At 37.2% G+C, this 24,092-nt stretch overlaps 3 protein-coding genes across 8 annotated transcripts; 1 reads left to right on the plus strand and 2 right to left on the minus strand.

Moving 5' to 3' along the window:
- Positions 1–326: 326 nt before the first annotated feature.
- Positions 327–10,569, minus strand: LOC114365187 (translation initiation factor IF-2). Of its 5 annotated transcripts, none has more exons than XM_028321689.1 (8): positions 10,383–10,569; positions 9,558–9,790; positions 8,913–9,092; positions 7,122–7,298; positions 5,902–6,070; positions 5,252–5,461; positions 853–1,001; positions 327–459 (listed from the first exon to the last, which is right to left on the minus strand). In XM_028321689.1, the coding sequence occupies exons 2-8, from the start codon at positions 9,765–9,767 to the stop codon at positions 343–345; spliced, it is 1,212 nt and encodes a 403-aa protein (XP_028177490.1). In that variant the 5' UTR covers positions 9,768–9,790; positions 10,383–10,569; the 3' UTR covers positions 327–342. The 5 variants fall into 5 exon arrangements, with proteins under 5 accessions (XP_028177490.1, XP_028177489.1, XP_028177492.1 ...); XM_028321688.1 differs by lacking the exon at positions 10,383–10,569 and adding an exon at positions 10,232–10,307; XM_028321691.1 differs by lacking the exon at positions 10,383–10,569 and adding an exon at positions 9,942–10,191.
- A 1,538-nt stretch (positions 10,570–12,107) lies between these two features.
- Positions 12,108–18,261, plus strand: Afti (aftiphilin). Of its 2 annotated transcripts, XM_028321678.1 has the most exons (5): positions 12,108–12,407; positions 12,681–13,822; positions 13,981–14,155; positions 14,951–15,058; positions 16,122–18,261. In XM_028321678.1, exons 1-5 carry the CDS (start codon positions 12,314–12,316, stop codon positions 17,639–17,641), a joined length of 3,039 nt encoding a protein of 1,012 aa, XP_028177479.1. In that variant the 5' UTR covers positions 12,108–12,313; the 3' UTR covers positions 17,642–18,261. The 2 variants fall into 2 exon arrangements, with proteins under 2 accessions (XP_028177479.1, XP_028177478.1); XM_028321677.1 differs by lacking the exon at positions 14,951–15,058 and having other exon boundaries at positions 12,115–12,407.
- A 1,728-nt stretch (positions 18,262–19,989) lies between these two features.
- mtTFB2 (mitochondrial transcription factor B2) lies at positions 19,990–23,399 on the minus strand. Its single transcript, XM_028321676.1, has 7 exons — positions 22,895–23,399; positions 22,556–22,697; positions 21,460–21,599; positions 21,227–21,376; positions 20,522–20,661; positions 20,275–20,439; positions 19,990–20,170 (listed from the first exon to the last, which is right to left on the minus strand). The coding sequence occupies exons 1-7, from the start codon at positions 23,297–23,299 to the stop codon at positions 20,014–20,016; spliced, it is 1,299 nt and encodes a 432-aa protein (XP_028177477.1). The 5' UTR covers positions 23,300–23,399; the 3' UTR covers positions 19,990–20,013.
- Between the last annotated feature and the right edge of the window lie 693 nt (positions 23,400–24,092).

Genomic DNA, 24,092 nt, shown 5'->3' on the forward strand with positions numbered 1-24,092 from the left:
CGTGGAAACAACTTCATGTAAGTGATTCCATACTTTTGCTCGCAAGTGTAGATTCATCTTTGCTAAAGTCGCAGCGTTACTTTAGCTCTACTTTTGTCACTAGTCGTGTTCAGACCGGACGGTCCATTGTACTCCAATCGAGCGTAGCATGCGCACAAAGCAAATCTGTAGAGGCGGCGTGGACGTGTGTGCGCTCAATCTATCACGAATTTTAGGATCGAGAAACAATAAATCTGAATCAGCTCAATATGAACCATGATCCACGCTTCCCAATCGTGGATATCATAAAAGTTCTCTGTTATTAGAATTTGTGTTACATAACATCATGTCTCTGTAGAGTACTTACCGTAGCTCTTTGAGTTTAGCATGGAGAGCTTGACTCGCTTCAATTTCGTCAGCTAGAGCCTTTTCTTTGTCGGCGAGCTGTTTCTTCAGCTTCTGCATGGGATCATTGGGTCCCTGTGACAATAATAAATGCGTAAGTTTCTCGTCTTTAATCGCTATGAACTATCAAGGTCCTTGTGGGCGAGCAAATTTTTTACTGCTAGTTCGTGCCGATAAGCAAAGTTATAAATTTTACAGCAATATTAATTTTCCAAGTTATTGAGGCAATATACATACTATCACCATGTCCACAGCTATCTAAATGTATAAATGCGAAAGGTCACTGACTTACTCGTCACGAAATCTCAGAAACTATACTATAACACCAACAAATTTGAAATTTGGCAGGTAGATTCTTAGCGGATGTCTGCACCCTATAGCCAACGTGCGTATGATTCTACACGTGTAGGATTCGCGGCGAATTCGCCCTCCTGGACAAGGCGTTAATGGGCGTTGATTCCGACTCACTTCGGTCCACTCGGAGTGCTCGGGCAGCGGGTCGTGGTGCTTGTTGAGCAGCGCGTCGGTCAGTATTTGGATCTCGGTGCGGGACAGCGCCGCCTCGCGGATCACGCGAACTAGTTCGCCCACGTTCACGCCGCCTCCGTCGCCAGCCGCTGTGGGAGAAAGACTGTTAAAGTCGGCCCTGGTGGTTATTTGGTTGGTAAATTGAATATGGCTCAGCATAACTTCTAAAAATTATGTGCCCAGCGTGTCCAAACAACTGCACGCAGGAAGATTTAATGAAGGCTACTGACAACGCCACTCTTGTGGTGTTTTGGGCTGACACTGTGTAGGTTTGCTGTTACACAACAAGAAGACTTTTTTACTGTTTACTGTAAAGGCACATTTACACTGCGCGGAAATAAGTCAAGTCAAAAAAACAGTGGGGTGGGGATGAAATATGAATGATTTTCATCCCCACCGCACTGTTTTTTACTTGACTCGGCTAATTTCCGCGCAGTGTAAATCCGCCATAAGATCTATTAGGAGATTCTTCAAAGACGAATGTAGAAATTGTGATAGCATCTAGTCTTCATAATTTGTCATGAGTTGATAGGTTAGTTATTAGGATTGGTCAACACCCCTACAGCTCTTTGCATTTCACTCTAAATAGGACATACCTACAAAGAATCATCACATTTTTTAAAAACAAAATTACATAGCAACAAATCAAGTATGACGCATTGACGACAGCTGAACACACAACTATTCAATTAATGCTAATGTAAAACGAAGCTGAAATGATGACGCAATGATATTTAATAATTTCTTTGCTTAGTAACATGGTATCTGCACACCAGTAACCAATGTGTCGTATCGTCTGGGTAAAGGTGCAAGTTACTATTTCATATAATAGATAGATACCAGTAGCTGTGCGAGTGCGACAGTAATAAATTTAAATGATTAATCGTAGCTTACCCATAAGCGTAAGCACGTTTGGCTCAGGCTTCTTCTTCTTGGTGGGAGCGATGGCGCAGGCGCAGTGGCGGGCGCTATGGCTTGATTCAGCAGCTTGAGAGACACCTTCCACAGTGGACATCCTATGGCTGAAGTAATGAAGCTGTAACTCACCCATAAGCGTTAGCACGTTCGGCTCGGGCTTCTTCTTGTTGTTCTTGGTGGGCGGGGGAGAGGGAGCGGGCGCGGTGGCGGGCGCCATGGTTTGCTTCAGCAGCTTGAGAGAGACCTTCCACAGTGGACATCCTATGGCTGAAGTAATGATGCTGTAACTCACCCATAAGCGTTAGCACGTTCGGCTCGTACTTCTTCTTCTTGTTCTTAGTGGGAGGGGGAGAGGGAGCGGGCGCGGTGGCGGGCGCTATGGCTTGCTTCAGCAGCTTGAGAGAGACCTTCCACAGTGGACATCCTATGGCTGAAGTAATGATGATGTAACTCACCCATAAGCGTAAGCACGTTCGGCTCAGGCTTCTTCTTCTTGTTCTTAGTGGGAGGGGGAGAGGGAGCGGGCGCGGTGGCGGGCGCCATGGCTTGCTTCAGCAGCTTGAGAGAGACCTTCCACAGTGGACATCCTATGGCTGAAGTAATGATGATGTAACTCACCCATAAGCGTAAGCACGTTTGGCTCAGGCTTCTTCTTCTTGGTGGGAGCGATGGCGCAGGCGCAGTGGCGGGCGCTATGGCTTGCTTCAGCAGCTTGAGAGAGACCTTCCACAGTGGACATCCTATGGCTGAAGTAATGATGATGTAACTCACCCATAAGCGTAAGCACGTTTGGCTCAGGCTTCTTCTTCTTGGTGGGAGCGATGGCGCAGGCGCAGTGGCGGGCGCTATGGCTTGCTTCAGCAGCTTGAGAGAGACCTTCCACAGTGGACATCCTATGGCTGAAGTAATGATGATGTAACTCACCCATAAGCGTAAGCACGTTCGGCTCAGGCTTCTTCTTCTTGTTCTTAGTGGGAGGGGGAGAGGGAGCGGGCGCGGTGGCGGGCGCCATGGCTTGCTTCAGCAGCTTGAGAGAGACCTTCCACAGTGGACATCCTATGGCTGAAGTAATGATGATGTAACTCACCCATAAGCGTAAGCACGTTTGGCTCAGGCTTCTTCTTCTTGGTGGGAGCGATGGCGCAGGCGCAGTGGCGGGCGCTATGGCTTGCTTCAGCAGCTTGAGAGAGACCTTCCACAGTGGACATCCTATGGCTGAAGTAATGATGATGTAACTCACCCATAAGCGTAAGCACGTTCGGCTCAGGCTTCTTCTTCTTGTTCTTAGTGGGAGGGGGAGAGGGAGCGGGCGCGGTGGCGGGCGCCATGGCTTGCTTCAGCAGCTTGAGAGAGACCTTCCACAGTGGACATCCTATGGCTGAAGTAATGATGATGTAACTCACCCATAAGCGTAAGCACGTTTGGCTCAGGCTTCTTCTTCTTGGTGGGAGCGATGGCGCAGGCGCAGTGGCGGGCGCTATGGCTTGCTTCAGCAGCTTGAGAGAGACCTTCCACAGTGGACATCCTATGGCTGAAGTAATGATGATGTAACTCACCCATAAGCGTAAGCACGTTCGGCTCAGGCTTCTTCTTCTTGTTCTTGGTGGGCGGGGGAGAGGGAGCGGGCGCGGTGGCGGGCGCCATGGCTTGCTTCAGCAGCTTGAGAGAGACCATCAGCTGTGGACATCCTATGGCTGAAGTAATGATGCTGTAACTCACCCATAAGCGTAAGGCGTAAGCACGTTCGGCTCAGGCTTCTTCTTCTTGTTCTTGGTGGGCGGGGGAGAGGGAGCGGTCGCAGTGGCGGGCGCTATGGCTTGCTTCAGCAGCTTGAGAGAGACCTTCCACAGTGGACATCCTATGGCTGAAGTAATGATGCTGTAACTCACCCATAAGCGTAAGCACGTTCGGCTCGGGCTTTTTCTTCTTGTTCTTGGTGGGCGGGGGAGAGGGAGCGGTCGCAGTGGCGGGCGCTATGGCTTGATTCAGCAGCTTCGACAGAGACCATCAGCTGTGGACATCCTATGGCTGAAGTACGTAACTCACCCATAAGCGTAAGCACGTTTGGCTCAGGCTTCTTCTTCTTGGTGGAAGCGATGGCGCAGGCGCAGTGGCGGGCGCTATGGCTTGCTTCAGCAGCTTGAGAGAGACCTTCCACAGTGGACATCCTATGGCTGAAGTAATGATGATGTAACTCACCCATAAGCGTAAGCACGTTTGGCTCAGGCTTCTTCTTCTTGGTGGGAGCGATGGCGCAGGCGCAGTGGCGGGCGCTATGGCTTGCTTCAGCAGCTTGAGAGAGACCTTCCACAGTGGACATCCTATGGCTGAAGTAATGATGATGTAACTCACCCATAAGCGTAAGCACGTTTGGCTCAGGCTTCTTCTTCTTGGTGGGAGCGATGGCGCAGGCGCAGTGGCGGGCGCTATGGCTTGCTTCAGCAGCTTGAGAGAGACCTTCCACAGTGGACATCCTATGGCTGAAGTAATGATGATGTAACTCACCCATAAGCGTAAGCACGTTTGGCTCAGGCTTCTTCTTCTTGGTGGGAGCGATGGCGCAGGCGCAGTGGCGGGCGCTATGGCTTGCTTCAGCAGCTTGAGAGAGACCTTCCACAGTGGACATCCTATGGCTGAAGTAATGATGATGTAACTCACCCATAAGCGTAAGCACGTTTGGCTCAGGCTTCTTCTTCTTGGTGGGAGCGATGGCGCAGGCGCAGTGGCGGGCGCTATGGCTTGCTTCAGCAGCTTGAGAGAGACCTTCCACAGTGGACATCCTATGGCTGAAGTAATGATGATGTAACTCACCCATAAGCGTAAGCACGTTTGGCTCAGGCTTCTTCTTCTTGGTGGAAGCGATGGCGCAGGCGCAGTGGCGGGCGCTATGGCTTGCTTCAGCAGCTTGAGAGAGACCTTCCACAGTGGACATCCTATGGCTGAAGTAATGATGATGTAACTCACCCATAAGCGTAAGCACGTTTGGCTCAGGCTTCTTCTTCTTGGTGGAAGCGATGGCGCAGGCGCAGTGGCGGGCGCTATGGCTTGCTTCAGCAGCTTGAGAGAGACCTTCCACAGTGGACATCCTATGGCTGAAGTAATGATGATGTAACTCACCCATAAGCGTAAGCACGTTTGGCTCAGGCTTCTTCTTCTTGGTGGAAGCGATGGCGCAGGCGCAGTGGCGGGCGCTATGGCTTGCTTCAGCAGCTTGAGAGAGACCTTCCACAGTGGACATCCTATGGCTGAAGTAATGATGCTGTAACTCACCCATAAGCGTTAGCACGTTCGGCTCGGGCTTCTTCTTCTTGTTCTTGGTGGGCGGGGGAGAGGGAGCGGGCGCTATGGCTTACTTCAGCAGCTTGAGAGAGAACATCAGCTGTGGACATCCTATGGCTGAAGTAATGATGCTGTAACTCACCCATAAGCGTAAGCACGTTCGGCTCGGGCTTCTTCTTCTTGTTCTTGGTGGGCGGGGGAGAGGGCGCGGGCGCGGTGGCGGGCGCCATGGCTTGCTTCAGCAGCTTCTCCGTGGTGAGCTCGCTAGGCTGCGGCACGTTGAGCGGAGGAACGGACTCCTCCTTTCCGCTCTCGGACGTCTCATCAGCTTGCTTCTTCTCCACTTTCTTGGCTGTTGTCGATTAATGCAAGCAAATGTAAGTCCTTCCCGCGAAGTTCAGCTCGGATGTTAAGGGTCCAATGGAATGCCGAGTAAAAAATATTATAAATAATTATTTATTGTTGATAAAGATCTTACTCTTTTCGAAGTTACATCGTTTTAATAGAAATAGAATGTTTTAAATGTAAGTATGCAATTGATACCTGATATCAAATTCAATAATATCTGAAATGATTTTATAACTTGTTGAATCATAATTTTTAAAATAACTTGAAAAACTCGTTCCTAAGTTTTTTTCAAGTTATTTTAAAAATGTAGATCGAGAGGTGACTTTAACACCAGACAATTTTAATAACTATTATTGTTGAATCATGTTATAGAAACTAAACATTTCTAAAGAGTCTGAGTAACTATGATTTGTAAAGTTATTATTAAATACTACAGGCACAAACCTTTACGCTGTTCTTTCGCCACCTCGGCACTGGCCTGCCGCTCAGCCGCCGGCTCCACTTTAGCGGCCTCTTCGACTGGAGCGGTTTTGGCAACTGCCTTGGTGTTCTTTGCTGCTTTGCTTGCCTTGCTGTCTTTTTTCTCGACTACTTCTTCTTTCTTTTCGGCAACCTAACGCAAATTACCAAACTAGTTAGTGGTAGGTAATAATAAAAGCTTATAAAACAGCCTCATGGGCACATAATGTTGTTATCACATAGGATTAATGATGATAAGTAGGTACTTATTTATTTAGACATGGAAGTCCGAATTTTTGTTAAACTTATAATTATAAGTAGATTTAAAATGACACATGGAACTTGCATAATATATTGAATAAGGGTGTAAGGTTACTTGAAAATAAAATATTTTTATAACTAATTTTTCATTTCGTAGTGTGTAAACATACACACTCCAAATTAGTAATACTGACTCTAATTGCAGCGCTTAGTTACGCACTGTTAAACACTCGTAAACAAAAAAAAATTAAGGTAAAGGTGCATTGAGGAGTGAAATTGAAGTAAAAAAGTTAAAGTTCGTCTTCAAGGATAATAGTAATTTTGATATTGATGATGGGAAAGTGATATAAGTTCACTTTTGCTAACGTATCAGAGCCCCGATTACGGTAACTTTTAACGTCAACAATCCAGACACGCTTCTCGATTCTGCGATACGATTGGTCAAAACAGCTGACGTACGCTGTTGAACGACCAATCGTATCGCAGAATCGAGAAGCGTGTCTGGATTGTTGACGTTAAAAGTTACCGTAATTGGGGCTCAGTATATAAAACAGTATCAGTAACATGCTTGGAATTTAAAAATGATCACTAATTTTAAAGCATAAAAATCGAATAAGGAGAAAAACATGCAAGAATTATGTACCAGCTAACCGCAATCCATATGCATTTAATGCTGTGTTCAAAACTGAACTATCACAGCTTAATAATCATTAGAAATGATAACCGAACCATTGTGTATGAAGCATTGCCAATTCATAATAAAATTATAAATGCTAATATAAATAATAACCCAAAATATTATACCCCACAACATATAATAATTCACACTCAAAATCACACAGTGTGCGCCAAAATCATTAAATTCAACAAACCTTCAAAATCAAACAAATAAAGACATATAAGGACAACACAAATTGGGGGTTAGGATTAGTGGGAGGACTCACTTTTTCAGTTGCCAATGAAGATTGCAACAATTCAAACTCGTCCTTGGGATGCATCTCCTCAAAATTATTGGAGACAGGGACTGTTGGGGGCAGCGAGCCAGGATCGCTAACGCAGCTTGGATCCTCTTTGTTTAACAGTATCGGCTTAACTTTAGGATCTTTACCGCGTTTGCGAATCTGTACAAACAGTTTTATTCTGTACTTTATAGTATACTAACTTTAATACAGCTACAAACCTAATTTTAAATAACATGTTTATCTAGGTTACAGTTTTTAACACACTTCTAAAACAAATCTAGATTAATCTTGATCCAAGATAAATTGACATTATAAACCAATGTGAAATACAACACGTCATTTGATGTTTCAGACATTTTCAGCCAAGAATTTCACTCCAACTCAATTTGGAGTTTTTAAGTGGGAAACAAACCCTGAATCTCTGGAATTTAAGGCAAGTAAGTACTGCTGGGAAGTCAAGAAATATACCAATATTTCCCAATACATATTAAATAGATAACAGACCCACAAATTCTATAAAACCCTACAATTACATAATCTGACATCTTTTCAATATACTTATTCCCTTGATTGTATAGACAGGATAATCAGTATGGCCCTTATTTAAAAAAAAATACATGTTTTTTAACTTTTTGTCCAACTTGATGTGATGATTATAGAAATAGGTATTTTAGATTTTATTAAAAAGGAATTTTAGTTGACTCTGTTGCCAGATGTTAAATCAATATAATGAGCACCCGAACCATACAAAATACTTTAAGCGTATTTATTAGGCTTTAGCGTATTTCAGGCGGACCTTAGCTGGTTTCCGCGCGCACTCTGCTTCTATGCGCTACGCTTCTCGAGTTAACGATAATATTAATAATTGTGCAAAATGTACTCGAAGAAGGCAATCAATTGGAAGGAAACTGGACATTTCATTTCTTAATATTCATGCACATTGGAATACCTGCCTATGTCCAGCTCTGCACTAAGCTCCAAATGCTCATGAGCATGCTCTCATTTAGGCATTTTATAGAATATATTATTACGGTTTTGCATGGTATGGTTTATTAGAAGACTAGATCAATCAGTGAATTAAAGTTATAGTAGTCAAAGCAAATTATGTTTGAAGCAAGAAGCCAGATTAGTTGTGTGATCGAAATTTAAGTCAGAAAAAGTATATTTTATTTTTTGTTACATAACGCCAGCTTAAATTTTAATAGAAATAATGTTAGTATAAGCATGTATAAGTTAACAAAGTATGTAGTTTCACAGCCTTTATAATAATTTTACACAACCCAACTGAGATTATAACACATATTAACTGTATTAAGTTATGGCTAAGATAATGTTTACTTATGGTAATCACGTGTAGTGAATTGCTCTTGAGAAAATATTTTACAAGAACCCAATAAATCATAGTTTGTACTTTTAATCCAGTCTTCCAAAAATATTAACTAAGCCCTCAATTTTTATTGAATTTCACCCATAGCACACTTTATCAACAAATACCATATCCATTATTTTGAAGCAGAAATCCCGTACATATTATTTTTTAATATCATAAATATTCCAAGTACATTTTGAAAATATTATTTTGCATAATGTGTTTAGTTATTGCAAAATATAAAACCCAACCTTTCAAATCTTTCAATAATTATGCCAGAACCATACAGTGGTATGAAGTACTTATTATACAAGTGATGCCCTTAAATAAAAAGCTTAAATATTCCCACAATACGTATATGAATAACAAGTGCAGCCACAAATCTTATTAGTTTAAAAATATACCTTAACAGCTGGAGGGGTGTCTCTAGCGATGTCAACAACAACAGGTGGGCGGAATTCCACATGAGGTTTTTCTGAGGGCACAGAGTCATCTTCCATGCCACTCTCAGCTGGTGCCTCACTTTCTGGATCACTACTAGTAGCCACCGTAACATTTTCCTTGGACTTCTCTTTCTTGGCCAACTAAAAATATTTAAAATAAGTCACAATGGTAAAGTATAGAGCTTTTTATTAAGTAATGCTAGAAACATTGAGGAATATTATATCACAGTGCTATACAGTGAGACCACAATCTGCCATTCTCATAAAGGCTTATTAAAAACATTGACATATTTCAAGAACTTTCAAGATATTTATGTTAATTTGAAAAGGAAAGTACCTACTTACATGCATCACACTTGCATGATTATAATACAAATCTGACTTTGATAAAAAGGTCATTTATGATAAGCAAGTTACAAGAATAATATTACAATCTTGAGTTGTTTTAATAAGATAAAACTATAATGATAGTTTCAGTGTTTAAAAACTTTGCTAATAATGTTTAGGCAGGATATAAAAGGCATACTTATTACTTATAATATCTACAATAGCAATTTACATCCAGATAAAACTGAAATTATTAGAAAATAAATAAAATAAAAATACCTTCTTTTCTTTTTTCTCCTTTTTATCTTTCTTTTTGGCTTTGTTTTTGTTCTCTGCCAGGGAGAGTAGCTCAGTGGTAGCTTTACGTTGCTGCGCTATAGCTTCCTCATAACTAGTTCCCGAGGCAGAAAACAAGCCCATCAGCAGCAACACGGCTGCTACACCTGCCACCCCGACTCCACATAGCATCAACCATGCTTGCAGCTCCATCTGCGATGTTAGTTTGCTTGTGACTGAAAGATAATACATAACTTGTATATAAAACCATATCACTAATATCTTGATCACAACAACAGAATTCTATCAAATTGAGATAAGAGCCAAGCAACCAGTCAAAGTTACATTTTCAAAGAAAAGCAAGTTATTACGGTAGTACATACCTACCAGCAAAGAACGAAAATTCGAAAGGACAAATAGATGTTAGACCCGGTTTATGTACAGAGAAATGGAGGAAAGTTAAGAATTGGAGATATATAAAAAATATTAGGTCTTCACACGAACAACGCTAGTTGGTTACAAATATAGAGCGCAAATAGAATTTCAGTTAATTAGGGCTTTTACAGAGGAATACATGAAAACAGGTTCACAAAATGAAGGTACAGCAGCAGTGCAAGATGACACGTAAGCAGTGACACATGTCAAAGGTTATTGACAGTGCTTTCGCTAAAAAGTACCTTTGTGAAAGTAACAAGGTATTTCAACAAAACTCCCTATAATCATTAGCTGTGTAAATAATCGTGAAAGACAAGCATTTCCACACACATTAATAAATTAATATCAATCAAAGATTATTAATTATACGGGTAGGACGGATTTAGTACTTACCAGAATATTACTTCGCGACTTGTTAAAATTTTCGAACTGACTTCAATTTCATTTAAATAAACAAAAGTGACACTGAAGGAAAATTAAATTTAAATAAATGAAATAAATTAAACACAATCCTCCGCCGTTCGCTTCATTCCGGCCGTCGGACTTTTTTTTTATTTTTATTTTTTTCCAAGTGAACACAGCAGTGGCCTGCAGCATGAAGCTACAGATAAAAATGGAGGGCAAAGTTGGGAACAAAACTTGAGTCAAATACCTACTTATATCTATCTCGCTCTCTGTGGCCCTACCTCTCTTTTTAGTGTGAACTGTAGTATTGCTATCTTCTTATTTAAATCTCCTTGTAAATTCTTCGAAATAGCCAATTCACTAACCAAATAAGAAGTTAAATAAATAAATAATTAATATTTGAAACTTAGATTACCTAGTTAAATAAAAAATCACAAAATTGTCGGCCATTTAGGCTTAATGTGTTGGCGAATCAGGGAATTACAATCCCAATTTCTGAGGTATCGGTAATGTGGCAACATCGGCCGAATCCGGCCCATCATGGCGGTTGTTTACTATGCAGTTGATTTCGTTTGAGATTTTTCAAGGGACCTTATCATTGTTTTGTCTGAAGAAATGGTGCAAAATTGTATAGTGCGTGGTTGCGGTAGTTCGTGTTGTCCTGGAAGTGATATAAAATTCCACGCGTAAGTGTTTATTTCGTGATTTCTGACAGTGGATCATTGTTAACATATTTCTTTGTATTTTCACAGTAATTACTTCCTAAAACGTTTTACCAGTATTTAAACTTATTATTAAATGTTACATATGTCAAGAAAAAGAAGATTTTACATTGAGTTTCATTGACTTTGAGCAAATTTAAAATTTTTGTTTCTATAAGACATTTTGAAGTAGTATGACCATATTGAGGATATATCTGGGACTTTCTGTGGGACCTTACTTATCTAATTTTGCATAATGTTTTCTACGGCCGTTTACTGTAATCAATCCATATCCAAATCCGTCTGTCAACTGCCAAATTAAAATCTGTTTTCTATCAAATATCCACAGTTTTCGATGCCTTTACACTTTCTTAATGTTGTAATTCATCTTAAAACAAAAACATCGAAAACCTTTTTTCATAATCATATTAAGTGCACTTTATCAAGACACACTGTTTAAACGTAAATCAGTCTTTGTCGTCCTGAGAAAAATAAATAAAAGGTTACCCTACTTAGAAAGAGAGAGCCTGCCCACAGAGAGCGAGATAGTGATACATAGGTTGTGCTTCAAGTAGGTATTCTAAGTCTGGCCTCCATTTTTATCTTTAGCTTCATGGCCTGCAGGCGCAGCCACAGATGAGAATCTGGGATGTTATAAAACAATAAATACTACCAATGACTTCAAATGGAATAATTTTTAGATAAAATGCTACCTCTAAAGCCGGGTTTCCAGCGCGTTTTGCCCTACAAAATTGATCATGAACCTACAAAAAATGTTGAATGTTGGTTGACATGTTTTTGGAGACCCAAACTACAATAACTACACATCACAACATCAAAAACAGATTAGAGACGTTTTTTTTTTCACTCTCGCTATACACTGCATCTGGTTCCATTAAAAAAAAGTGAATATCATTATTAGCGTGGTCCGAAAATAGTGGACATAAGAGTGCTTGCTTAGTCTATCCATTATTTATCATATCAATTCGCAGACTGTCTTTTGTTGTCGATGTGCTGTCGTCTGTCAAACGTGTCAAACTGAAACCGAAAATTGACAAATTAACAACAGCTGTCCCAAAAACAATTCATCGGAAATAAACCATTTCCTATCATAATTTAATTCTAGTTGTGGCTGTGGGATTAAGTGATAATATTTCCAATGCATAAAAATATTGTTTCTTAAAACAACACAGCTAATTGTTATACATTTTCAAAAGTATGTCGATTCCACCACTCGTTTGCAGCACTCCTCCTCCACCAGAACAATGTGAAGACGACAAAGACCCAGATGATTTTGAGATAAATTATAATCGTGAGTAATTAGCATTAACTTTTTACATGTCTAATTCCATGATTTAGGTTTTACCTGCCATCATTACCTGCTAGGTTCTTATTATGTACTTGCTTATTGGTCAGTACTTGCTAATGATATTATAGACGTACCTACTTGTTTTTTCTACCATTATTAGACTGATTAGGATCAATGGATTATGAAAAATGTTTATGCTAGCTAATTTAATATAAATCATTATGTTTGTATTTTTAGTCTGATCTGAGTTTCTGTATAAATTCCATCTTTTTACAGTGTCCCAAGAAGATGACAATGCTGATTATGACTATGGAAATTTTTCAAGTTTTAATCATTTTCAATCTTCTACAACTGACTCTTGCCAGGAGATAAATAAAGCACAAATAGTGGACCAAGGAGATACAAGATGTAATGAATCTTCAGATAAAATTCATGTAAATAAAATTATTCCTGAAGAAAATGACAGAGGGGGAGCTTTGGAAGAGGATATTATTGAAGATTTGGATTTGAAAATTGATCATGAACCCTCAGTTGGGACTACAAAACATGAAAGTGAAATTGATGAAAATTTAGTAAAAGATTTACAAAGTGACATTCCAATAAGTAGTGCTACCACTCAGAATGACCTTGAATTAACTAGGTCGAATTTAGAATCTATCACATTAGAAGGTAATGATAAAACTATTGAGAAAGATGTGCACACAAAATTAGATGATACGGAGAGTGAAGAGAGTATTAAAGAGTTGGCTGATACAGTACCAACAAATTTTAACAATGATACTGTTGAAAATAATGTTACTGCTGCAGTCTCACAAGAAATTCAGAATGATTTTGTACAACAGACCAGTAACAATAATGACTTGGATGACTTTGAAGATTTTGAAGATTTTCAGTTTATAAGTTCTGATAACAAACCAGATGATAACATTCTTGTTACTGCTGAAAATCCCTGGGAAAATGAAGATTCACAAAATGATGGCTTTGGGGACTTTACAGCAAACTTTGCAACAAATGATGAATTTTCAGAACCTACTACTCTTGAACAACCTGATGAAAAAGATCATGATTCAGAGGATGATTTTGGGGACTTTGATGAATTTCAATCAGTCAATGAACCCCAAACTAACACCAGTGCCCCTGACAAAACTCTTTGTGAGGAAGTGCCAGTCTTAAATCTTCAGTCTACAGACAGTGAACATCAAATTTTCGAAAGAATTAATGAAGTTATGCATTCAATATTCCAACAAGAAGTTACAGAATCTGATAATATTCTTGATAACAGACTTGAGGGTTCTTTGGGCGAGACATGGGGCTATTTATTAGAAACAGATGTCAGGCAACCATATATTGTTAATTGGAATAACTCATTAGCCCAGAAAACACTTTTAAAGGCTCTATGCATTGACTCCAGAAACATAGTATGTATCATTAAAATATTATTTTTATATGTAGTACCTATCCTTTAATACATATCTTATGTTATATAATTTACTATAAATCTTGTGTGTTATCTTAAATTAATTGAGAAAGGAAAATAACGCATTTCATTTCTAATAATTTATTTATTAAATTACAGCTGTTTGGGCCTAAATGGAGTTCCAGTATGCCCAAATTTGCAGCCAACTTAAGTACAGCACCACTTCAGCCACAAAAACAACCTGGGCAGTCAAATATCAGTGAAATAGCACATCCTGATAAGGCAGCAATGAAGTCTTCGTGGGTTGATCCATTCACATCAGATGGCCAAGAATGTAAGTCCTTTTTTTTATAACTGTACACTAAATAATAAAGCTAATAAATATAACACTAAAAAGGTACATAGTGTAAAATAAGCTTAATAAAAGTTCAATGCTGAATCCTTTTCATCAAAAAATATATTTTCATCACTGAAAGCAATAGGCCATTTGCAGTTGGGGTGGAAAGTTTGCTATTGTTGCACATCAGTTGAATAATGATTACTGTGAATTTTTCCTGTGTGTTAGAATTTTCCCATGTTGTATAAAACTACCATGTTGTACACCAAGATGTTTTACACACATGCTAGTGTCAAATTTAAATAGCACTTGGATTTAAGAGAAGGTAGCAGCATCAAAACAGCCATTTAGTAAATGTTGGTTTTTAAACAGAAGCATAATTAATATGTTTTTAAATAATATCAGAAGATCTCAGATAATTATAAAGGTTAAAATTTTATGTCTATAAGTTTACTTTAAGTATTTATTAAAACAGAGGATAAAAAAATTATATGAGACTGAATATGAGGAAAATGTTGATGAATAATAAGGAAAGTGACTAAGAATATTGTTCAGATAAATTCAAAACATATGTGGTATTGTACCAGTATAGGTAACAATGTATTGCATAACGTAAATTTCGCACATGCACATGGCCAAAAGAGTGAATTAGAAATTAAGTTTAATAGCTACTAACCAATGTATTTTTCCAAGGTGCTTCACTTTTACTCACAATTGAAAATATTTTTTGCATGTCTTGCACATGGACAAACTTTTCCAACACATTAACCTGCTGATCCCAAAATCCTATAGTCACCTATGCCGAAGCCCTCCTTCTAGATTTAGAACACCTCATGGCAACTCTAGACCAAATGGCTCACAATCATTCCACTCTCAAGATATCCGAATTATTATCTCATGGTAAGTATCGTAATATTTAGAAACAGCAGTCTTTTTCAGTTTACATTTAACTAGTTAGTCTTCAAGAATTATTGAGTGTAAGTCGCAAAATACGCCATAGATGAGCAAAATATTTACTTAATTTTAATGTAATTTAATATCAATGGAATTAATTATGATGTGCCATGACATAGAATGGATGAACAGGGCTGAGTCTTCCATACATTGAATTGGAAGCCGATCGCAGTCGCGATTCTTGGACTATCAAAATTATAGGAGCTAGATAAATACAGTGTGAGTCACGTTAAAGTGTACATATGAAAATAGATGAAACTAGACTATTTTTATCGACTTTTAACGATCATTGCAAACGTTGTGATAGGGATAGAGACATGCGATTTTTGGTTGTACGAAGGTAATACGATAGAGAATAATACAAAGTAATAAAAACCACCGGTTATAGGGGCATTTTTTGGAGAAATTTATCAACTAACAAAAAAAACACGAATTTAAAAGCAGATTTTTTTAAAAAAGTATCATTTTTTATTATTTGTTGGCCTTTTTTGTGTATTTTATGTATTTTTTTAGTATCGCCTGTTATTTAGCATTATTACTGTTTTTATTTTATCAGGATACCGCTTAGTTTAAAAGTTAATACGTTTTCTTTACAATAAGTAATTGGAAGAAAAAAAAATCTATAAAAAATTTAAAAAAAATCTCAAAAAATTTTTGACTTCTTTTTTGTCGATAAAAATAGGTCTAGTTTCATCTATTTTCATATGTACACTTTAACGTGACTCACACTGTATAACTACATTATGCCTACTCACAGACTACGCGATTGTTCAATTCTAATAGTGATTATGCTTTTGGCAATAAATAAGTTGGAGGACGCGCGCCTATCAAAGAAACCAGGTTGATGGTGGTGGTGGTGGTGGACCGTAGGTGAACCGCGAACACATACCCATAATACATCTTTAATATCTACTTTCCCGTAATATATTGTTGATAAGTATGCTAAGTAGCATCAGATTCTTGAAATTAAGCTACGAATTATTTTAACCTTCATGTTGTAATGTTTCAGCTTGCAGTAACGAAAACGAAAATGTCGTCGTGGAACCAGGCCCTACGGATTTGGACGTATTTGAAGCTTCCATCTCATCAAAACCAGACAAAATATACTCCAATACATTAAGTATCCAACCTATACGACAGATTAATTTACCTGACACACACATATTTACACCTACAGATTCTGAAACACCTAGATCTAAAACTATACATTATGATAATAGATCTGCGCCAGCTGTACTAATGCCGAAAACAGATAACATATCGCCACAAGCACACAATTTGGAAGGTGACAATGACTACTGGGAATTTCAAGATTTCCGAGGTGCATCTCAATGTAAAGATTTACCGGTAACTACAAATGAAAAGCCAATAGACAAAACCAATGATCCAGCATCATCTAAAGATGTAACACAAAAACCGAATTATACCTTAGAAACGCAAGTACTCCAACCTGTGAAAGTGGAACTTATTATGCCTACACTAAATTGGCCTAATCCTGGTGAAGTAAAAGAAACTTTTGACGACTTTACCGATTTTATGTCAAATTCATCTATAAAAAATGATGAAACAGAAGAAATGTCGGAAAACATTTTATCTGCTGAGCTTGAAGTATCTAAAAGTACTGATGTAAATAAACATAATGATAACCTAACTTTAGGTACCAGTGATAAGGTAGATGATGATTTTGAAATGTTTCAATCGGCACTGCCACCTCAATCTGGTCTTAGTAATATGGATAAAAGTTTAGTTCACGATAAGATCTTAGTTAGTCATGGAGCAAATAATTTATCAGATTTTGATGTAGTGTTTGCTTCGGCCGAAAAGGACAAGAAGTCTGAGAACATATCACTTCCATATACACGACCAATCGAAAATGCCACCAAAAAAGTAGAAAATGTATCTAGCATGAACGAGCTTATTTTCAGTTCTCAAATAATCCCTCCTGCTTCGGTACCAATATCGAACGTCTTGCAACCTACTATTGCTTCACCAAGTGGAACTAAGCCTAATCAACAAAAAGCTAATCAAATATTGCAACCATTGTCTTTAGAGAGTTATTCCCAGATCAATTGGCCAAATCCAGGAATAGACTTGCAAGATTTATCAAGATTCAATCCTGTTGAATCCCTTCAATCTCTGAAAAGCGAAACAATAAATAGTCAAAGCAAAACTGCCTCTCCGGTTCACAGTCAAAAAGGATTTGCTAATCAAACTTCGGATGACGATATTTGGGGCGAATTTGTTTCTAGTAAACCTAAACAACCGCCTTTACCTAAAAAGGTAACGACGTTTGCCGACGACGACGAGTGGACAGACTTTGTCTCCAGCCCAAGTGTAAATCCGCATAATGGTCTCAACACTATCAGCCTTAACGTCCACACCAATTCAAGCTTGCAAAAATCTTCAAACACAAGCAAATACCAACCAAAAGCTAATGAAATTCCATTAGATATCCCTTCATTAAATTATATAACACCGAAAACAACCAGTCAACCATCATATAACGAGAGGCACTTCCAAAATTTATAACAGTGCTGCAATACTACTTATTATCACATACTTACATAAAACTGTACTTAATTAGCAGTGATTGTAAATAAGGTGGTGGTGTGAAATTAGAGGTAAACTCGCCATTATTTGTGTTTTTTAATTCAAGAAAGAAATTCGTCAACTTCACGTTCAGAATCGTAATAAAATGTCATACATAATTATGTACTGACACGAATTAAAAACCAGATATTATGTTAAAGTATTTTTTAAATATTTACATGTATTATACAAATACATACTTTTAGTTGTTACAAAGTCTTCAAAATGTATATAAGATGAATACGCTAGTGCACTTTGCTATAAACTATGTCTACAATTGTATTTATTTTTAGGAAAATAGTGGCATAGTGTGACAGCGATTATTTTATAGAATTCGGTAGAAAGGAAAAGTGGCTCGTGAGATTAACTGTTTGTTGATAATAGTTCATGTATAGAACAATATTCGAATTTGCATTGTCTCATTGTTTGTTATAATATTATATTAGTAAATAGGGAGTCCAATTAATTTTATTGCCTAATAATACATTTCCATTAGGATTAGTAAAGCAGTTCCAACGTATTTTAATTCTATAAAGCAATATTGTTATATGAAATCAACTGAATAAGACATAAATTGTACAATATACGTATATGCTACTGTTAATATAGATTGTACGACTTATTAAAATAGGCTTACTTACTTATAATAATTTGTATTTGTAAATTGTTAAATTTTGTTTTTAATAATTTTGTGTTAGTGATCAGTATTTTATTGTATTATTGAATATATTGGTATTATTTCGTTTCATTGAAACAAAAGTATTTTATTTAAAACTGGTCATCACAAAAACGGCCCACCTACGTTTTACAGGAAAACTCGTTTCTACTGACACAATCATGGTGCCCCAATAATATTGGTGTTATTTGAAAGCCCAATAAAATATCCTTATTAATTTCTTAATAAACGATTAACATCTATATACTTATAATAAATCTGTAGAGAGGTCAATTCTGTACATGAAATATATTTTCAAAATAACTATCAGGGGGTGATTAGTGATCGATACTGATGCCAAAAATGCAATCAGTAAAATTTTTGTCTGTCTGTCTGTTCGTCTGTCTGTCTGTCTGTATGTTCCTTATGGAAACAAAAACTACTCGACGGATTTTAACGAAACTTACTACAATTATTCTTCAGACTCCTGGGCAGGTTATAGTATAGGTACTTAGGAATTCCCACGGGAACAGGAATTAGCGGGAAAATCCTTATGTTTGAAAAATCTAAACAGCTTAAGTTAGACGCTTGAAATTTGGCATGTAGGTACCTTCGTAAACTTAAAGCTTAGTTACAACAAGGAATTCCCGAAATTCCCACGGGAACGGAAATAAGCGGGAAAATCCTTTTGTATGAAAAATCTAAACTGCTTAAGTTAGAAGCATGAAATTTGGTATCTAGGTACCTTAGTAAACTTAAAGCTTAGTTACAACAGGATAGTGCAAAATTCCCACGGCAACGGGAGTTAGCGGGAAAAAACATTTGTATGAAAAAATCTAAACCGCGTAAGATAGATGAAGAGGGTAAAACGGGGTCCACGCGTACGAAGTCGCGGGCGGCCGCTAGTATACCTACAATAAATGTGACTTGAAAAAAGACCTCACTTTGGGCTCACCTCTGGGATCAATTTTATTAAACCAATTTTTATGGCTATAAAACCAAATAATGATCTCACGTGTCCTCTTTAACAGATGGATAGCGATTAATCCCAACTTAACAGTTTTATAGGCATAAAAGTTGGCTCAAGCGTAACTACCTATTTTTTGAAGAAGTGACTGGATTCTTCTACAGACACATTTTTGGGGTAAAAGCCTTTCCTTTAGTTAAATGAAGTTTAGAATTAGGCTTTTAAATAGTGCCAATATTGGTGGGAAGTGGGGATGCATACGTTTGAAAGAAAGTAAGTGAAAGTGCTTGTCGCGGGAGGGTCGATTTTTGTGATGACCAGTGTACAATAATATCTATTGCATTTATGCTATAGATAGAGTAAATGTCGCAAAAAGTATGCAGACTTCACATGCGCGTGCGCATAATGCTTTAAATCACTCGAATTATGACAAGGGTCATATAGTCGATTTTAGGATGAAAAGAAGCCTCAAGGTCTCAAATCACAAATCAGAGAAGACAAGATTTAAGATCTTGTCTATAATATGTATAGAAAAAAATCACTTACAAATACATACGTCTGTTTATTTAAAAGGTGTTATGCGGAAATTAAAAATACATAAAGCCTCTAGCTGTTATAAAATAAACCTAATCCTAACAGGATAGGAGGAACAAATAATTTCATAAAGTAGGTAAATTAAATCATAATTTATTAAGTTTCAACCTCTGCATCTGAATGTTCTATATCATCAATGTGAGTACCAATATTATCTTTATCTTCACCATCCAGGTCTAAGACGAATTTCGGTAAATTATTTTCCATTGTGACTTTAAATGGGCACTGTTCAAATTCTGGCCAAGACACAAATCTGCAATATAAATAATACATACAATGAAACATCTCGTTTTTCAACAAACTCGTCTAAAACGAGATAGAGAAAAAAAACAACAGTTTTATCAAGTAACTACATACTTTTTAAAAACTGTTATCTTCTGCTTGAGATTGAGGTCGCCAAATTCCGTAAATATAGTCATGTGGGGAAGTTCAGCATCGTCTTTTCCTGGTGCAATCTTTTTATTGGTGTCTGGTGGGTCTTGTCCTGTGATTAGCCACACCCCACAGCCAGGGATCCACTGCCTAAAAAGTCGACATTAACCATTTTAACTGTTTCTCGTTAATTAAAAAGTATTGCATAATATTTCTTTAAAAAAATACTTACTCTAACATTGGGATAACCCTCGTTGACTTCGAAAACATATGTGGCTTAAAGAAGTACCATAGCAGAGGTAGATATTCCGAAGGGCATGGCAATTCCTTTTTTTGCGTGATATTAACAAGATATAAATTGCATTCGTCCAGCTAAAATCAAATCATTTACAATCAATTAAAATACTAGTTGAACAAGAGACTGCTTCACACCCGAATTTTAATAAATATACTGCCATTTTAAAATATATCTTACTTCCTACTAACATTATAAATGCGAAAGTTTGTAAGGATGTATGTTTGTTAGAGCGCTTGTAGACGTCCGATTTTTCACCGGACGACGGACCGTCAAAAAACGGATATCCTTTGTTTGCTGTCAATTTTCTCGCCGGACCTATGTCCGATGCATGTGCGTGCACGCACACGTTCATTATAATCCATACACCACCGCTAAATCCGGTGAAAAAATCGGGCCGTTGTCCGGTCAAAAAAACGGACGTCTACAAGCGCTCTTACTCTTTCATGCAAAAGCTACTGAACGGATTTTGATGAAACTTTACAGTATTGTTTATACATCAGAATAACATACACATAGGCTATAATGATAATTGATCTGTGACAAATTTAATTTCACACGGGCGAAGTCGTGGGTAGGAATCGGTGGGATTAAGTAAATAGGAGATGTATGTAGTTTTAAATGATCATGCAATTTTCTTACCACTGAACTTTTTTTGCTGCTCGGAGGAAAGGTCCATGGCAAAAAGTGAACTTTGGGTACTGTGGTCAACACTTTGTAGTCAAAGAACAGTTGAAACAGTGCAGGCACTGACTTGTGCTTGTTGAACTGGATTTGATTGTCTGTAAGAAACTAGAAGATATTTAACATGAGTATAAAGTTTTGTAGGTATGCTAAGAAATATGTATAAATAAATGATTAAATTATTAAAACACCTGGTAATGGTTCCCAGGCATTGTTATGAAGAGATCTGGCCTCCCTAGTTGATTATTTGTTGTATGAAATATTATATTATTCAAAAGATGCTTAATAAATGTCAATCCAGGCATTGATCCAATTATTTTCACAGTTCTACCTGTAAAAAATAAATAAGTACATAAGTAAACATGTTTTGGAAATATTGTAGTAGGTACCTTGATAGGGTAATAAACTTCCAGTCATTGGATTTATGGTCCATGTAGTAAAGATATTGTTAAAATTATTAAAATTTTTGTTGAATTAAAATAGCTAATTATAACAACAAAGATCTTCATCTCCTTCAAAATTTGCATTTGAAGTAATATCAGGCCTGTTCATCTCCGCGAGTTTACATCGAAAACAAAACACGCACGATGGCCCACCTACAGGATACTATTCGACAAGGCCTCACATACGAGCGAACATTGACTCACGCACGCGTATTCTTATGTATGATGGAAGAAAATAAAGAAAATGGTGTACTAAATACTGTGCAGTATTTAACTGCCTAAATAATAATAAAAACACAGAATGTACTTTTTTAAGTTGCCTCAAGACACTGAGAGGTAAATAAGTAGTTAATATTATTCATCATAATTCATGCTAAATCATGTATTTCCTCCGCCATTTTCCCCAGTTTGGCACCTCACGTCACATCATTTTACCGAAGGAAGTCAGCCCTATAGCTTCGGCGCAGTGCCGATCACTGACGTTTGTCAACAAAATGGTGCTTGACTCTTGAGACAGGCTAAATTACACCATATTGCTAATGTCGTTGAGCATACATTTTTTTAAATACCTTCGCGAAGTAAAACTTCTGTGCGTAGTACTTATTATTATTCTGTGGTAATATTCACAAAGGAAGTTAAAGGGGCGTTTTGTCCAATGACTGGAATTTTACCTCATAAAAACTCTTTTTATTAGTATCTGGCAGGCTGAGCAATTATTACTTTAATTAACATTTCTGGAGTTCAGTTAGTAGTCTCATAGATTTAATAATAATTTTATTGAAGATAGGATTGTGAATAATTTATTTTTGATATTGTTGTTTTAAAAATTAAAAAAGATACTCACTGCTATCATTAGTAGAGAGACTTCCTAATAATTCTTGTATCCTAATTCCATTGTCTATTTTATCTTTAAATGCTAGTTTCCACATTCCAAAAAAATCTGCAACTTTGTAAGTCACTCGGCCAGGATGTTTACCTAGTAGACTCTGAACACAAACACATATCAAATTATTTTAAAATGAATATTCAAACTAGAATAACATATTGTTAACTTCAGTGATAGCTTGCTAAAACAGAAATAGTTTGATCTTAAAGATACTATTGGTCTGATGTTGATTTGGTGTATCTTAATAGGTATTATAGGTTTGGCAATAGCAGAATAATAAATAAACATTATACTCACACTAAGATGAGAAGAAAAATGATTAGATGTTTCATACATATAAATATGATTATTCAATTGATGAAGCAGCTCTTCACTCAAGAATCCGAGCCCCGGATTAACTTCAATAACTGTTGATGCATCGTTTATATGTTTAGACACAGTAGTAGCGATATGTTTCGCAGTCTGTTTGTTTATCAAATACATGCTTTCTGGTGTTTTATATTTTCTTAGCAAAAAATTAGGTAGTTTATCTTTAACATTACAATATTCCGCTGAGTTTTCTAAGTAATTAGTAACATCACTTGCCAGTTTGAGGTCTTTTTCATTGGTTTTTTCAGTTAGTTTATGTCGTAATCTTACACTACAATTTTGAATACTTATTCTAATTATTACATTATTTTTAAAAAATTGTCTAGTAATCATTTTCAATGTATTTAATGAATGAAATATGGCTAAAATTATATAAAATGTGCTCGACTTGCACCATTTGATAATGGTAAACAAACAAACGTCAACAAGACAGCTGTCATTGTCCGTAATGTGTCTGTCAGTCAAATTGGGTCCGATTTCTTCCTGCGCTTGATGATAAATTGAATAAATAAGTGCAGAGAGACTTAATTTTAATAAAAATCCTACATTGTTACCTAAAAACATAAATTAAAATGTGTGTCTGAAATCAGTACTTCCATTTGGTACCTACACGCTCCGATTTCAACCAAACTTCATATTATGAAAAATGTGTGTCACCGGCCTGTTTATAATTCAGGTATATTATAGCCTGACCAGGAACATAAAAACTCTGATAAAAACCCTCGCCATGTTGCGGAAAACTAATGGTACTAATTTCTTTTAATGGCAACAGTAACTGAAAACTTCATTGACATGTCACCTTGCATGTGCTTGCATGTCAGTCTATTGCTGTCAAAGTGTAAACAAACTTTATTTTAAATGTGCGCAATTGATTTTGTGAATTAAATTGCTAAAATCTTTTTATAGTCGTGAAAGAAAAGTGGTTCACAATGTGTTAAAGTATTTGTCGAAGAGAAATACTAAGGGTTCGGACAATATTTTCATTGAATAATTTTTCCGACAAGGGTGTCAAATTGACTGACATGTTTATCGTATAGTACAGTCCACTATGAAAATTAGCTGTGGTTTGTTTCAACTAGGGGAGAGTGGGTAACAATGGATCACTTTTTTTTTCAAGCTCCACAAA

Source organism: Ostrinia furnacalis, unplaced genomic scaffold (assembly GCF_004193835.3).
Source record: "Ostrinia furnacalis isolate ACB-3 unplaced genomic scaffold, ASM419383v2 OfSCF7560, whole genome shotgun sequence".
NCBI classification, from domain to species: Eukaryota; Metazoa; Arthropoda; class Insecta; order Lepidoptera; family Crambidae; genus Ostrinia; species Ostrinia furnacalis.